The sequence below is a fragment of the Zosterops lateralis genome (genome assembly GCF_965231275.1).
Source record: "Zosterops lateralis genome assembly, chromosome: 3".
Taxonomy (NCBI): Eukaryota; Metazoa; Chordata; class Aves; order Passeriformes; family Zosteropidae; genus Zosterops; species Zosterops lateralis.
Genome location: NC_139764.1, coordinates 42,428,807 through 42,444,943, shown reverse-complemented (window position 1 = coordinate 42,444,943; position 16,137 = coordinate 42,428,807). Strand labels below are relative to the sequence as shown.

The 16,137-nt window shown below is 39.5% G+C and overlaps 1 protein-coding gene across 4 annotated transcripts in view; it reads right to left on the bottom strand.

Annotated features, from left to right (window-relative positions):
• Positions 1-16,137, bottom strand: part of DISC1 (DISC1 scaffold protein) — a 190,761-nt gene that overhangs the window by 154,359 nt on the left and 20,265 nt on the right. For all 4 annotated transcript variants that reach the window (XM_083856260.1, XM_083856259.1, XM_083856258.1 and 1 more), the window contains exon 3: positions 12,715-12,784. In XM_083856260.1, the coding sequence (XP_083712386.1) occupies positions 12,715-12,784 (70 nt within the window). The remainder of the gene's footprint in view (positions 1-12,714; positions 12,785-16,137) is intronic.

Here is a 16,137-nt window from a genome sequence, read left to right as displayed (position 1 = left end):
TACAGAAAGAATGGATTTGGGGAAGTGTAGAGAAGGCCAGGCAGCACACTGGACTCCAGAGCAGTGAAGTGGGAGCACAGAAGTTCACTTTTCTAATGGAAATAGAGGAAATGTTGGCTCTTAGGAAAGGGAGAGACAGGAGTGTTTAGAATCAAGGAGGGTACACTTCCCTAAATAACTGATTTTCCATTCCTCCTAACTTCAGAAATCAAAACTGATTTTGCAAGCAAACATTCAGTTTGGTATTAGTAGCTCTTACTAGCATTCACTCTAAACAATTAGAGACATTGGCAAGGAGGTTTCTATTAAAGAATTGTACATTTTAATATAAAAGCAGGGGAAAAAGGGCTTCTAGACAAATTGAAAGCAGGCACAATATGCAAGGCAAAGTTGATCCCTGAGCTCAGAGAGAGGAGAAATTATGTTGTTTGCTTGCACCCAAGGGAGGCCAGGAAATGTGGCAAACATCACTAATGCCACAGTCCCCACAGGAGCATACATGGAGGTACAAGAAACCTCTCAGAACAGGCCTGTTAAAGTCAAACTTCAAATTTGCTTCCCTCAAGCTATGGCCCAGAAGGTGCTCGTCCAGCAGAACCAGCTACATTATCCCCCTGAAGGATTCCAGCCCTCAGATGACCTACACCTGTTGCAGTCAGCACAGAACTGAGCACTGGCTTGAACAGGAACTGAATTCATTGTTTTTCCCTCATTGGAGCAAAAGCAGCATTTTTCAGGACACTTTAACCAGCCAAAAAAGATTCGTTTCACTTTTTTTGACATAATGAATATTTTTTTTCCTACATTCAACAAACAAGTGTGTCACAAGAAAAGAAAGTAAGTCAAATACAGCTCAGCTGCTTTGCTGCCCACGCTGTTCCCAAGTAACTCCCATCTGTTTGCACTGCTAAGGCATTAGCCATTCACACACAGGCAGTCTTGTCTTCTCCTTTCTTGATTGAAAAGGAAAGGACTTCCTATCTTTTCTTTTTTTCCCTCTGAGAGAAGCAAAAACAATGAAACAATTTCAGCATGTAAGTCTGCCCCTGTGTATTCAGCCAGTACAACACCTGCAGGTAGGAAGAGCCTAAATATTTTGGAAGCAGGAGCAGGGCAGAGAGAAACACCTCTTGTATAAAGTAAAGGGCAAGTTCACTCAACAGGCAAAGTGGCAACAGTTCATGACATGGGGAGTAAAAACTATTTGTTTCTCTACCATTTCTCTCCCCCTTCTCACTTGGAACTTTCATGATTGTTTTGGAACAAACAATGTTCTCCTCCCCCCCCCCCCCCCCCCCCCCCCCGCCAAAAAAAAAAAAAAAAAAGTCATTTAAATGAAATAACAGCATCCTATGTATTCTTCATAGTAAGTCCTGGGAGTTACAGGTGGGGAAATAAGCACCTGAGACAGGAAATATAAAACTGCACAAAACTCAGATTTCTCTACACACAGACATGAACAGATTTTGTGATGGCAGAATAATTATATCAGAAAACCAATCTAGTAGCAGTGCTTCTGCAGGCACATTGCTCTGAAAGAGAATTAAAATTTAATTCTGAAGTAATTCTACTTTGGATTTTTTTTTTTTACCCAAATAATTCTTGGTTTTAGCCTCCTCGGTATCTTCAGCATTTCTTTCCCTGGAAGATCTTGTCAACATTATGAGTTGTTTTGGGTTTTTTGCACATACATTTTGAGTCTTATTCCCCTAGGTTCTGCAAGGCAAGTGACACAGCCTGACCAGAACCTCTTTTTTCAGAACTCTCACTATTTTCATTATTGTTAGATCCTACTAAAATAATGAGCTGTTAAAGCCTACCTGTGAATGGGGCTATTTCAGTTCTTGCTCAAAAGTGTTTTCTCCACCACATAAAGGTAGTAATTAAAATATTTCAAACCAACACTCCTGCACTTCAATAAGAATTTGAGCTTGATTTTAATTACAGCTGTGCACTTAAAAGAGCTGAACTTTTTGTTTGTTCCTTTTGTTTGTTCTTAGAAAGGCCAGGACAGCAGATTCTCTAATAACATGGGCAACAAAGCATGGCATCTGGCCTGTGAATACAGAGCAGCAGATACTGCTTGTACACATTCAAAGGGGGTCAGAGTCAGTGTAGCTTCCTTAAGACACAAGGGCTCCTTTCCCAAACAAGACCTCAGCAGAACTACTAATGGGCTATTGAGCTTTCTGCTTCCAGTTCACCAGTTTGCTCTTGCTCAGATTAAGGGTTAAGAAATCAGTTCCCCTTGAGTGGTATTTGATAGATGAGGACTTTTCAGCAATAAACCTACTAGTAGGCTCTGCACTGTGTTACGGGTTACAGTAGTAAACCTTTTCTCTCTGCATTCCTACGTGCTCATAATTAAGAGAGCCATTTAATTTTAAATGACTCACATTGATAAAATTCTTGTTGTCACTCAGGATTCAGAGTGAAAAGAGCCCAGCTTCAGTCCAGTGCAGAGGTGCAGCCAAAAGTCATCCCATTACATCATATTCTTTATTTACAAAATGAAAAATACATAAGGGCATTTCATAACACAAGAAAAATTCACTTACAGGTTGTATTGTTTTGAGGGAGTTTTAAATATACATTTCACTTTAAATCTACAAAACTCTTAGGACTAAAAACAATTTGCTTCACAAACAGATAAAGTAGAATTAAGTTCCAGAACTGGGCTGATATTCATAAACCTTTTCATATGTCTTTTTTTTAATGCCATTATTCATTTCAAAATATGTACAACTCTAGAAGTGACAGATCACTAGTGTGACTGCATGGCTGATCTTCACCTCTATAAGGCAAACTAAAGATTGAAAAAAAAAAAAAAACCACACCATTTAGTGACACCAGCTTTTCTACCTGTGCTTTCAGAAGACTTTTTATTAGCAAAGTTCCTTCAGAAGTCTCTAAAAATACTTGCTATTCCAGCAGCATTTGTTTTACTGCTATTGGTATGCACAATGGGAAATTCCAAACTATTTGCTTTTGAATTTCCAGTTTTCTAATAAGTGATCAGTATTTCTTTTTCATAAAAAGAAATCCTTCCTGAATAGTGGTTTTAGTTATCTATATGTTTTGTTGGCTATTCAGATTTAATGAAGCAGGTAAAACTGGTAATGTACTTGATATTATCAATTACCAGCTACAACAAAACATCAAACTGAAGGTTTTAGAGAAGCAAATATCATATTCTCACTGTGAAGTTTCAAAGGCAAGCATGGAGTCTACTGTTTTGTAAAGCAAAGCTAGAACTGTTTTTTCCCCTCATACACATCACAGCACCACACTATTGCCTATGATATATTTATCACAGCACCACAAGGCTTGTCCTGCTAACTAGTCAGCCAGGTCAACTAGTTAAATTAGAACAGCAATACAAACTTTCAGGCATAAAACTCCTCCACACCTGTGTGTCTAAAAGCTTATCTGATTAAGATTAGACTCCTAAAGGTATTTCCCTGTGACAAACCTCATCTGGAATTCATGGCCCTGCAAAATCCCACACTGAGAATAACTGTATTTAACTCCAGAAGGTCAATACCTGTACCCATAGTTAATGACTAATCTCATTTGCCCCACAACACAACAGGAAGAAAACACAAAAAATTTTCCACATACTTGGTACGAATGAAATCCTAGAGTTAGACAAAAATTCTACAAAACACATTTGTTCAAGAGTGCTTCTTAAGTATTGAAGTGATATTGTTACTCCTGTCAAATTTGAGTTGTCTCCTGTGTGTTCTCACTCAGTATAACTCAAGAGCACCAGCTTTTCAGAACACGTCAGTTAGTATCTCTTTGCACCATGCCCCTTGAAAGTTTCTTTAGGTGAGAGATAGAAACTGAAACATCTGAAATTTAGATACTGCAATTCCTGATCTTAGAACAAGCTGTTCCAGGTTTAGGGTTGGATATTATGACAGCCAAGAAACATTTTAGGTACAGTACATCATGAAAAAACTAAATAAGATAAAAACCCACTCGTTTCTAAGCAGGTCTTATTCTTGAGACCATTATCCCAAATCCTTTGATAAATAACACGCTCCCTGACACTGGTGCAAGGCAACAGATTCTCTGTGTGGTGCCACAGCACATATACACCCAAATGGGTTTCGTTCTTTACTTCTCCTGAATTTCTCAAGAAGCTGAATGACCTCTGGAGAGTTTCTAGCAACTCCACAGGTAAAGCCTTTTCTCCAAGGTGTTATTTTTCCAGGGAGTCATTAGCAGGGAGGCATACAGGGACACTTGGCAGTGCCAGAGGCACAGAAAGGAACACTCACAAATAAATCAGATGAATAGTAGATTCTGCCATGATCTAAACAAAAACAGCTGTACATCTTTATTTGTATGTGGTTCCAACATCATGTTGGAATTATGCCTCCAAATCACAGCATCTCACCTTGCTTTGTTTCTAACTTTGCCAAACATCAAGTCAATTCAACTTATTAATTTCATCTACTTTTTTCACACTTTAAAAAATCTCAGCAAGCACAAAGATGTCCCAATCACTTTCCAGACTTCAAATCAACACCCACCAGGAATGTTGACTGGTAAGCAAGAAACCCACATCACCTAACATCACTTTGGATGCTACCACAGTCAGCATTTCCTATGGACTCACTGAGTCTTTATCCAACACATGCTATTGTATAAGAATGCTAGGAATCTGAAATTTCCCCACTTGGCCGTTTTTATTAATGCTCACTGCCACAAACCTATCGCTGTCCTAAGAGCAATCTCCATGGAACTAAAGATCTCCACAAAACACCATATTTGCTGCTTTTACCTTCCACAGGCTAATGAAAAGAAACCAAAAAAAAAAAAAAAAAAAAAAAAAAAAAAAAAAAAAAAAAAAAAACACCACACACAGAAGCTTGCATATGCCAAAGGCAGGGCAGTGAAGCATCAGAGAGCACAGACACATCTGCAGAACTATGAACACACCCCACCATGGGCTAGTTGGCCCAGACAGGTGGACACAGAGGAGAGGAGGGAAACCTGAAGAGAAAGCAGAAGTTAATTGACTTGAGGCAATCCCACTTTGCAGGGGAGTTTGGAAAGAAATGGCAGGGCTGCAAAGATCTCCAATAAAAACATCCTGTTCAGGAATTTGACCAGACACCATTCAAGAATCAGCAAAGAGCATTATCATTTTTCCCAAAAAGACTCACACTGAAAGATTTTCATGTTTGCTTTCAAATAGTAGTCACATTCATTCAGCATCTTTTTAATCCAAATTCACAGAAATTGCATTATCATTACATCTAGAAGTTTCTGCCCAGATCCAGTCATTTACTAAGCAGATAATAATTGAAAAGAGCAGCTGTCCCCCTTCTCTTAGAATTTTTTATATCGTAAGTGTAAGACAAGGGCAGCAAAATCAATTTCTAGTTGTTGGTTGAATTAATAGCCACCCTGTCTCCAGTGGTCATATTGCGAATGGAACACAAATTTCTTATCTGGTGCTAATATTTCTAAAGAGCTAGAGAAAGATAAGTCTGTCCTGAATATAAAATTTGTTTTCAAGTGCAAAGTAAGCAGATGGGCTGGCTGGGTATCAGGAGAGCCATGTCATTCACTCAGTGGGGTACTGTCCAGATACCACATCAACACTTCTCCCAAGTTACACCCATCAGAACCCAATGCTTCAAACAGCCATTCAGCAAGTAAGATCTTAAATTACCCATAATTGCTTCTTTTGTTCGTATTTTTGTCATTGCTTGTTTGTTTGTAAAAGACTAGCCAGGCTGTCTGGGAACAGCTTGGCTGCATCATGGACTGAGAAGCAGAGCCCGACTACCCTGGGAGGGTGGCCGGCAGTGTCAGCTTTAGAGAGCAGATGGCCAGGAGCAGAGAAAGCTTCCAAGTACTCTGTATGCCAAAACTTCAGCAATTTCCCTCTTGTCAAGCAGCTTCCAGGGACACAAGACGTAGCTGAACCTCTTCACTCTGGCCAAGATTAAAATACAAGAGCACAGCAGAATCCCATAAAATACTACCACTTCCTAAAAATACTTAGGCTGCACAGTTTAAGCAAGACACTGCTTGACTACAGCTACAATTAGCTAAGGAATTAGAGAGACAGAAAACACAACTGCATTTTCAATGTGGAGCATAACTAGACCAACAGCAAGATCTCGTTGTACCTCAAAGATGCTCTTTGATGTGAAACAGAACAACTGGTCTAAAATAAGGATTCACATCAAAAGCATTTCAAGAACCTGCTGAAGATGTACGTGTTTTGCACGTAGTGACCAAAAACAAGAAGTCAAAGTACCCAGAAATGCACACCAGACCTCCCTATCATAAGCATTGGTCACTACTATTCTAGTATTAATAAAAGCTTTTCCAGTTGTCTGACAGCAAGGTAAAGACATTCATACCTTTAAATTGTGAGTCCTGCTCAATTTTGCAATTAAATAAGACCAAACCAAACACAATAGCAACGGGATAGCCTAACACAGATTGCACAAAAATAAACAGTAATTTTGTTACTGCTGTTTGTGGACAGAAGCCAAGATGAAGCATTTGAACACAGTTTCAACTAGCACCAAACAAAAAATGGATATGCGCAAAAAGACTTCTATTTTTCATTTCAGTCTGCTACCTTAGAGGAACATGGACAAGATGGTAGAGCTGTAAGGCTTGTGCTGCCTGTTTTGTTGCAAGGTAAATTAAGTATATTTCACATAAGCATTTACTATCCTTAACCTTCCAAACTCTTCTGGGGAGGTTATTTAAATTTATCAGAGTAAAACAAGGCAAACGAGATCCGTGTAACAAAGATTTGGGTTTGAGAATTTATACAAGCTCTTTTCCCCCCCATCCTCTTAACAGATTTACAGGAAAGTTATAAAAATGAAACCCAGAAGACTCACCCACAGATTTCAGGAGGTTTCTACAAGCTTGTGATGAAACAAGGTTCTGACACTGTGGCACAACAGAAAGGCCTATTTGTTCCATCCACCACAAACCATTGACAAGTCAGTGGACTGCAACTGCAAGTTACAAGCTTGCAGTAAGTCTTCTGTGTCACAGCAGCCCTGCTCCTCCAGCATTCATCACTTTTTATTTAGTCAGCAGCCTCAGCTAGAGAGCTTCACTAAACATACAGCTGGGTTTGAAGACTCAACTTCCAAAGGTACATGGCACACTGAAACAAGTCCAACCCAAAGTAATGTGTTCTTCGAGAGTTATTTCCAGATATAGCTTCTCTCAAATTCCCTGTCCTTCCTCAGGAAGAAGCCAAGTTGCCTTCGTTTCTGTGTCCTGTTATAGCAGCCATCTGTCAAGCAAGCAGTTCAGTTCAAAATAATAGAAGCACAGTAAAGCAGGGATCCTATCCAACCCTCATCTACAAACAGCTCTTCCAAGAAAAAAGAGATTTAAAAACAAACAAACAAGATAACAAAAAGAACAACACACCACCCACCTGCTTGAATATCAAATTAACTCAAATGTTTAAGAGCTACAACTAGAAATAGTACATAAAATTGGGAAAAAATACTGCTCCAGTTTAAACTGCAAAAAGAAACTTGTAAAGACCAAACAGCTACACGTCTCCAGGCCAGGTGTTCAGAGTCTTTGCAAAATTCAGTATTTGCAAGTACCACTGTAAGAAGTGGCAAAAGCCTTCCTTGGAGTGCTACTTAATATTTTCAACCCAGGCATTACTGAACATGATTCTCCCTCATTTACTCTCTCTGCAGTTGCCTTAAAACAAATAGCTGGTTCAAGTGAGCAACAGCACCTCTCATAGTGTAAACCTACAGGAGACTAACAGCTACAAAGTCTTTCTTTCCCTTCCTATTCTTGTGATCAAGGGAAAATGTGAAAATGAGACTCAAACTCCTACACACACCACAGGGCTCTGTCCTTGATGCCCTGCAGATCCTGAGATATGGAAAGGACAATTGGTATAAAGAAGTCTTAAAGAACACAGGCAAAGAGCAAAAAATAAAGAAAAAACATGCAAACACTGTTTTTTTGCAGAGCACACAGTGCACATGTCCATGGCAGTTCACCAATTCATATAGCTCATCCTTCAAGAACTCACCTAAAATAACTGAAGGCTTACATGATGTTAAATGTATTTACAGCATGAATCCTTATTGCTGAGGTAAGATTTTGTGACCACAGGCATAAATGTTTCTGTGTTCTGTCATGTTGGGCTGATGAGGAGTTGCTCTGATCTACTCAATGACCTTCACTGAAAAACCCTAACTCTGAATTGCATAGGGGAATTAGCATTCCCTACCACTTACCAACAAAGCATCTGCAAAGAAAAATTTTCTTTAAAAAATAATTATCATAATTTAAAAGAATCAGTAGTTCTGCAAAAACTTTTTGCTAAGTAACAAGATGGCATGTGAGGCAGCAGTGGAGTTCAGCAGCAAGACTTGGTCCTTACAGTTACCAATCCACTTGCCTCTTGCACCAGGCAAGGTTGAGGAGCTCAATCAGCAAAGAACAGGAAAAGGGTTTTCAAGTGTTTGGGCGATAGATTTGTACTGAGCAAAATTCACTTGCTCCCACTGCAAGCACAACTCCCACAAACACAAAATACAGTCTTTTTTTTTCCTCCTGTATTCAGCAGTGTGTTTAACCTTGGAGCTGTCAAGCTCCATCATGAATAATGAGCCATGACAACACTCCAAGTGATCCTTGGAGAACAGACCAATTTTTCCTATATGCTATGCAAGGCAAAATGCTTATATTCCCATGATACAGTACCTGCTTTGAAAATATACAGTAATGTGGCCATCAAGAGGAGACCACAAGTAAATACAGGGGAAAAAAAAAAATCATTCATTTCCCAATATTTCACCACCTAAAAACAGCAAGAGCAATAAAACACATAACATCCCAAGGGTTCCTCTTTAAAATTATACTGGGACTGAGAATATTTGTCTCACTGAATATGCATTTCACACAACCATTTCACAGCTGAGGAACATCTGCATTTGAAACAATCCATGACAGCTACAGCATGAGGAGAGAATACCCTGCAGGTTTCACAGCACTTTGACCTCTAGAAAATGAGCACCAGTGAGGGACATGGGGGTGGCCTCCAGCCCGAGCAGCCCTCAACGCTCTTGGAACAAACACATCCCCCATCCTACACACACAGCACTGCCAGAAAGTGCAGGAAAAAATGCAGTTATCTGAATGCCTGACTGGAGCTTCTTTACACCAACACCCTAACCATGCCAAGACAGGTCTTTCAGAAGGCACAGCACAGGTAACCAAGCAATAGCAAGAGTCATTTTTGCTGTACACCTCTCAAGCTCAAGGGGAGGAGGAAGACAAAGCAAATAGATTCACCTAAAGAAAGGAAAAACTAGGAAGAAACAAGCTGAAGACTTGAACAGGCATTCCCTTGTCTCTTAAACAACAATAGAGGGTTGTGGTTGCCCTTACAAAAACCTTCCCTCATTCAGGAAATAAATGCTAATTCATTAATGTTAACCTGGAAGACACCATGTTCTCTAACAGCTCAAGCAACATGCATTTGTCCCGTGTTTTTGCAAGGTGGAAAAACAAATATATCCTTATTCCTGAGCTGTTTGCAACAAGGTATTTGTCCATGGCTTTGTAGGGGGATAAGCTTGCTTTTATTTCTTTGTCATTTCCTAGTCTTGTTGCTACAACTGAAAACATGGTGGATCCTTTTTCCCTCCCTGTAAGGGCACTACTTTACTTATAATTCAGTTTCGATTATTACCTTAAACTACAGGAGCTTTCAAAAAGCTCTGTAGAGCAGGAAAGCAACAACGTCAAACCTGTGATGCTTGTCTTTCCTTAAAGCCTGAAGTTTGCAGTGTCAGAAAGCAGAAAACAGTTCTGAGCACTTAGAACAGTTTTAAGTGCTAGCACATCTCCCTCCCACCAAGAGGCCTTCCCTCAAGATTAGATGACCCTTAAAGTGCTGGAGTCAGAAAATCTCTTGAGTTTCTTGACCATGGCTGAAGCTGGAGAGAAGACTCCAGCACCAAAGCAGTAGTTACGTATGATAATGTATTTATTGGCAATTTAGTTTCCCTCTTGGGAGTCTAACCACACGTACCCCTCCTCCACCTGCTCTCCCTCCCCTCTACTCACCTCTTCCATGTCCAGAGCATTTCACAGCTATTCTCATCACACTAAGTTTATTTTTTCCCTGTAGTGCTTCCAAATGAGCAAGACCTGTGTTGTCACTACACACAGCACTACCATCATCTCTGATTCAAAACAGTTCTGTTCTTAACAGAGGACTCACTTAGAGTCATTCCCCAAATTACAGGATCAGGAATTCTCTTTCTAGCATTACAGTTAAAATGTCCTCAGCCTTCCCCACGGACCATATTCCACTGCCTGATAATACACCCCCATTTATGCCCTACATCAGAGCTTTGCACAATTCCATTACCTGCTAGTAACATCTAGCAATAAGATCCCTTTAAAGAAGGCTAATTACAGATTTCACTTGAACAGAAACTGGTACTGGGCTGATCTGTAAGCTCTTTCACAAGCTCTCAAACTTCACACCAGGGAAGACTTTGCTCTCCACCATGAGCAGTGACGTAGCTCTAAAAGCAAAGGTGGAAAGCTTTGCCACTGCAAGATGAGGAAGGAAGGTCACAGCTCTGGTTCTCCTTGCAGCACTGCACCTTCTCCATGCAAGTCTTAGCCTGAAGATATACTCCCTGTGTTTCACAAAAGGAAAACTAAGGGAGTCAGATGCCATGAAAATAATGAAAAGCGGTCACAAAAAAAACCCCCAGTTGATAGTTGTATCAGAAGCAGAAGAATGACCAGTATGACAGAAAACAGGTCAAGGGCTCAAAAGCTAGGAACTGATAAAATTCAGGATGGCTGGTTGCATGCATGCATGAATCATGCCATTTTCTGAGAATGACAGTGTCAGACAAGGTGGACTTCTAGTTTTCAAAGGGATGGAAGAACTCAATTCAAAGTCTTTCAAGCACCTCAGCATCCAGTCCCATACCAGGACAAACATTTTCTGCCTATGTATGTCAGACTTAGCACAGAAAACAGCAATCCTACCTGTGGACTCTCATCACTTTTTGTCTCTGTGCCCACAACACCTGGTGAAATAACATTTCAGCCAGACCACTCACCTGAGGGGAATTAAGGCAAGATTCTGCAAACCACCCTCTGTGCTAACCAGGTGTGCTAACCCCTGCTTGACAACTAGGGTGGAACTGAAAAGGGTAAAAGGAAGAAGTGAGGGTCAACAGAGGACTGGTCCCGTTTTAAGGATACAAGACTAGCGCCCAAGGAATTTCTGTGCAAGATTTAACACAAGTAATCATTTTTTCCTGTGGTCAAGGACTATATGGCATCACATGGAGATGTCACACCTGATACACTGAAATACTGCTGTCAGACTGGCTGGCTGCCTGGAGAATCCCAGCTGGAATCTGTGGTAACCATGCACACCAAGCACACAGCTGTTGGGAAGCCTCCAACTGTGAGCTCAACCCACAGGCACTTAAAAAAGAAGAGTTATGAGTGTTACACATGTAAAGCACACATACATTAATAATGTCTATTTGACAGAGATTAAATCCATAAATATCTACTACATCCTCAGATTTTAACACACCTAAAGGTTTTTCCTTGTTTGGGAGATGCCACACTAAAAGAATGGCTTGTGACAGCAGCAGACTCTTCTGTACACAGGCAGGCCTTTAAGAGGCCAACAGAATCACTCCTGCAAAAGTGCTACACATCTATTCCCTAGACACCATATCATGACCTTGGGGACTTCTTTGGGGGCAGGAAAACAGAGTCATGGTACAACTGCAAAGCATCACACATTAATTTGGAGAGGCAAACCACAAGTCTGACCACTGCCCAATCCCAAAAAGCCGAGAGTATAAAAATGGGAGGAAAAGAGCTGTCTTTTCCCACACTTATTCTCTGAAGTAACCATGCAGATTTCAGTGAAAATTTTGCAGACTCTTCCAACTGAAGACAGATGTAACAGGAAGCATTTACCTTAGAACTTCAAGATTATCAAAATATGAGTATCTGAACACAGATTACCACAACAGGAAACAATAAGAAACCCAATGTGTGTTAATAGATGCTCTAATTACTAATGTGCACACATAAAAACCTTATCAGAAGCGCCAAGGCATTTGAAAGAAAAAGCATTATTCAAAGATAGATATTTGCCAGCTGCTGTATCACCACCATATTCTCCAGCAGATTTTGACTAAACTCAGTGGACATCAACTTAATCCCACAGGACAGTATCATTCACTTCTGTAATAGCTACTGACCTTATTTCTATGAGTCCTGTTGTAGTGTCATGGCTAAATGTGGCAAGCAGCAAATCTCACTCTGTCAGCAGCCAGCGCCTGTCCTTTCTCCTTTTGAAGCTTCCACTCATTTCTGCCTTTTTTTTTTTTTTTCCAGTCATGCTGCTTCAAAACAGCTGATCCAGATGGTGGGTATTTGGATTTCAACCTTCCCACATGGTGATGTGGCTCAAGAAAATAAAAACTGTTGCTACCTGCTGCTGACCTACTTTAATTTGTTTCCTGCCACACAACAGAATAAACAATACAGTTCATTGAACTAGTTTTCCACACCTATTCACTGCTATGTAGGAAATATAAAATAAAACTAATAGAGAAAGAAGGAAAGATAAAAAAAAGCAGCATGATCCAGTGGGGATTAGGAAGGAGTAATTCTCACCCTTATCATAGTCATCTTCCTCTACTGCTTTTTCCTGAAGCCTCTGAAGCCGTAAGATCAAGGACTTTAACTATGCAAAGAAAAAAGAGTTAGTTATGAAAAAGCTGCATTTAAAAATATACAGACTATTAACTTCTATGCAATATAAATTTAATGGATTACTACATCACTACAATGGCCAAATTTTGATAGTTAAGCCCAGTATTTGTTAAGTACACAGACCTATCTGGAAGTCAGCTGAACTGCAGTTACTTGAGCCAAGCATGGCTTTAGTCCAAACACACACAGAGAATAACAAATGATATTTCTTGAAAAGCAAAGCAGATCATGCGATTGTAGGATATTTTTCACCCTTTGAATAAATGAAAGTACGATTATTAGAGGATTCTGTCAGCATGACATCTACTTCTGATCACATTGTACTCAACAGTGTGTTCCCAAGCCCACTCTGACAATTTTTTACCTGAGTTCTGCAGAGAACAAACACAAAATTTACATATGCAAACCACATTTTTTTCTGTAAATAGAAATTCAGTGTGAGTCTTTTAGAACAGGTACACTCATGTTATGGGTCAGAAAAGAGTTCATATGCAGCCAAGAAAGTTTAATTAACACACAATTGAGGCTCATCTACATAATGTTGATATTTGCATTTTTGCAATGCAAATGCTAGATAAGGAGAAAATGCAGAACACCAAGACTACCCAAATCACATACAGAATAATCTTTCACATTCCAAAAGAAACTTATCATAACAAAGTTTTATTTCAGAAGCTAAAGCTTCTCTTTGTTAACATCAGGAGTCTGGACCAAAGTTCTAAATTTACTAAAAATTTGTAAGGCCTCTACAAGTTTTTGCTGTTAAAAGAAATTGGTTAGAAGGGAGGTTTAGTCCTCTCCTCACTGCCATGACAGTCGCAGCCTCACACAGCTGCAGGTACAAGACTGGAATGTGTCTCTTATTAAATTCATGCATGATCTGTACCAAACAAGCCACCTGGAAAAGGTGAGCCTGAAAAAAGAAGCCGTGCATATTCTCAAAGTCCAAAGCCTGGAAGTGCTTGGGAGAGGACTAAAATCCACACTTTAGACATCCTGTACTTAAAAAAGATTTCCCTTCCCCCTGAAGCTCTTTCATATTTAATCCTCACATTTAAACTGTAAGTAGCATACAGAAAAATAGGTAGAGCCAGTGAATGGAAGCATCCAGTTATCAAGACTACACAACAACACACAAATTAGACAATCAACACACAAACCTTTACATTCAGGATTTCCCTCTAAATATGGCATGTGAAAGTGGACTAGTAAGAAAAAAGCTATAAAAATAAAGCCAGGAAAGTATCCAAAAATGTTTGATTAATAATAGGCTCCAGAAGAAAAGCAAACAAAAGACATGGCATACATTCCATTTCTTCTGTGCTTTATTTTGGTTTTCACTTCCTCAAACTCCAGTGTTTTTTCTCTGAGGCTAGTGAGGAATATGAATGGTACTGAAGGGAGGAGCTCTGAATCCTCACCTTAAATTATTTTCTGTGTTTTATGCCTGATTTTATTTTATAGAGTTTTAAAGAAGCCTGCAGTAGGAATGATTCAAGTGACACTTTCTTCATATACATGATGTATAACAACCATCTATACTGAGAGTACAGCTCTGCTGCTGCTGGCAGTGTTTATTCCATCATGCACTACAGTGGCAGGTCATTTAAAGTCTGTTTGGGTACCACAGCCCAGGCACGCCCACGGCAAACTGACTGATGCTGCCACTGTAAAGTGCTTCCTCTTTGCAGGCTGGGGAGGTATTTGGAGCTCAACTAATCAAAGACCTGCTGCTGCTCCAGTGTGGCATGTCCTAGATGTGTACCAGATGAAGATCACTTTTTAAGTACAGAGAAAGCATTATTTTAACAACTTCGGTATTGCCTCCTTTTCTTGGCTATGGTTGCCTTTGTTCCTTTCTGAAAACTTTTGAGATTTACTCATTATCATTACAATAGTAAGGTGCTTCAAATTAAACATACACGACTGGCTAACCAAGGGCAAAGACATCTGAGGGCACGAATCCCCAGCTCTCCATTCAATGAATTAATGAATACAGAAATTAAAGATAGCAATGTTTCTTTTGTGCCTATCAAATAAGCAATACCGAAAAGAAAGAAAAATAATTTCCTATTTTGATTGTGTTATACATTCCCAAATTTGCAGCAAATTTATTTCCCAAACCATCTCAGACTACGGGCATATTGCAATTCCAGGCATGAAACCAAAGAAACTGCTCCCTGTTAATGTGTGTGAAGTCTGTAAATAAGAGAATCTAGTTTGAGTTCTACACACATTATCTGTGAAAAGAAAGTATTATGGAGCATTGTAAGCCCAGGTCAGATTTCATGGTAAGCAAAGAAAGAATAAATATTTCTCAGCTTTCGCAAAGTCAGAGCAGGTTGTTTCATTAGGCCTAAAGACAATACAGCACATCTCACCAGGTATGTGTCTGAGCTGAGAAGTTACAAAGATCTGAGTTTCTGAAAGGTAACCAAGAAACTTGGGCAATAGTGAGACAATTAAAGTAATTAAAAAAAAAAATCCCCCATAAAACCAAAAACACTACCCACTCAGTGCACCTTGAACAAATTAGTGCAACCCACTGTGTCCATATTAATCTCTGGATTACTGTTTCCTGTGTGCAAAGTAAAACCAATATTTGCTTGGCTCCTTTGATTGGGTAAGCTCAGAATGCCCACCCTACTATCATAAAAACATAACATAGCTGATCCTTTGTAAAGTTTCCCCACCCCTCTCCTATATAGAAGGCACTGAATGACACTGCCTGAATACATTGTAGATATCTGTGGGAATATACATATATGCAGAAAGACTCCTGACTCATCAACCCACTACTCCTCTGGGGTGGAAGGGGAAAAGAAAAAAGGTTCAGTTCCCAGCTGGAAACAGAGCAGGCTTTGACCCCCATGTTTTTCATGTGGGGAAAGCACTTATTAGATTACACACTACTTTCACAAAGTTGTCTAATTTTTAGAAATCTTTGTCTCAACTTAAATATTTCCAAATAAAAAGTTTAGTGCTGTTAAATCATGACACTTCACAAAAAGAGCTCTTACCGCTCCCTTATTTTATACTACATAAAACCCAAACTGCAGACAAAACAGCCACCTGTGAAAAGAAATGGTACTTATTGAGGCCAGAAACAGATGTGTGATGTTAGAAATGAGAGGATTAAAGTTTCAGTAGAACATATAATAGGGTACTGCAACAATATCCCCTATTTTTAAAGAACAAAACAAAACCTGTTATTTCATTTTTATCATGCAGAGCTCCACTGTAAAACTCTGAACAAAAGCTACAAAAGACAGTATCATCTGAACTCCTACATAAACTTTGATTTTGGCACTATAAATAAAAATG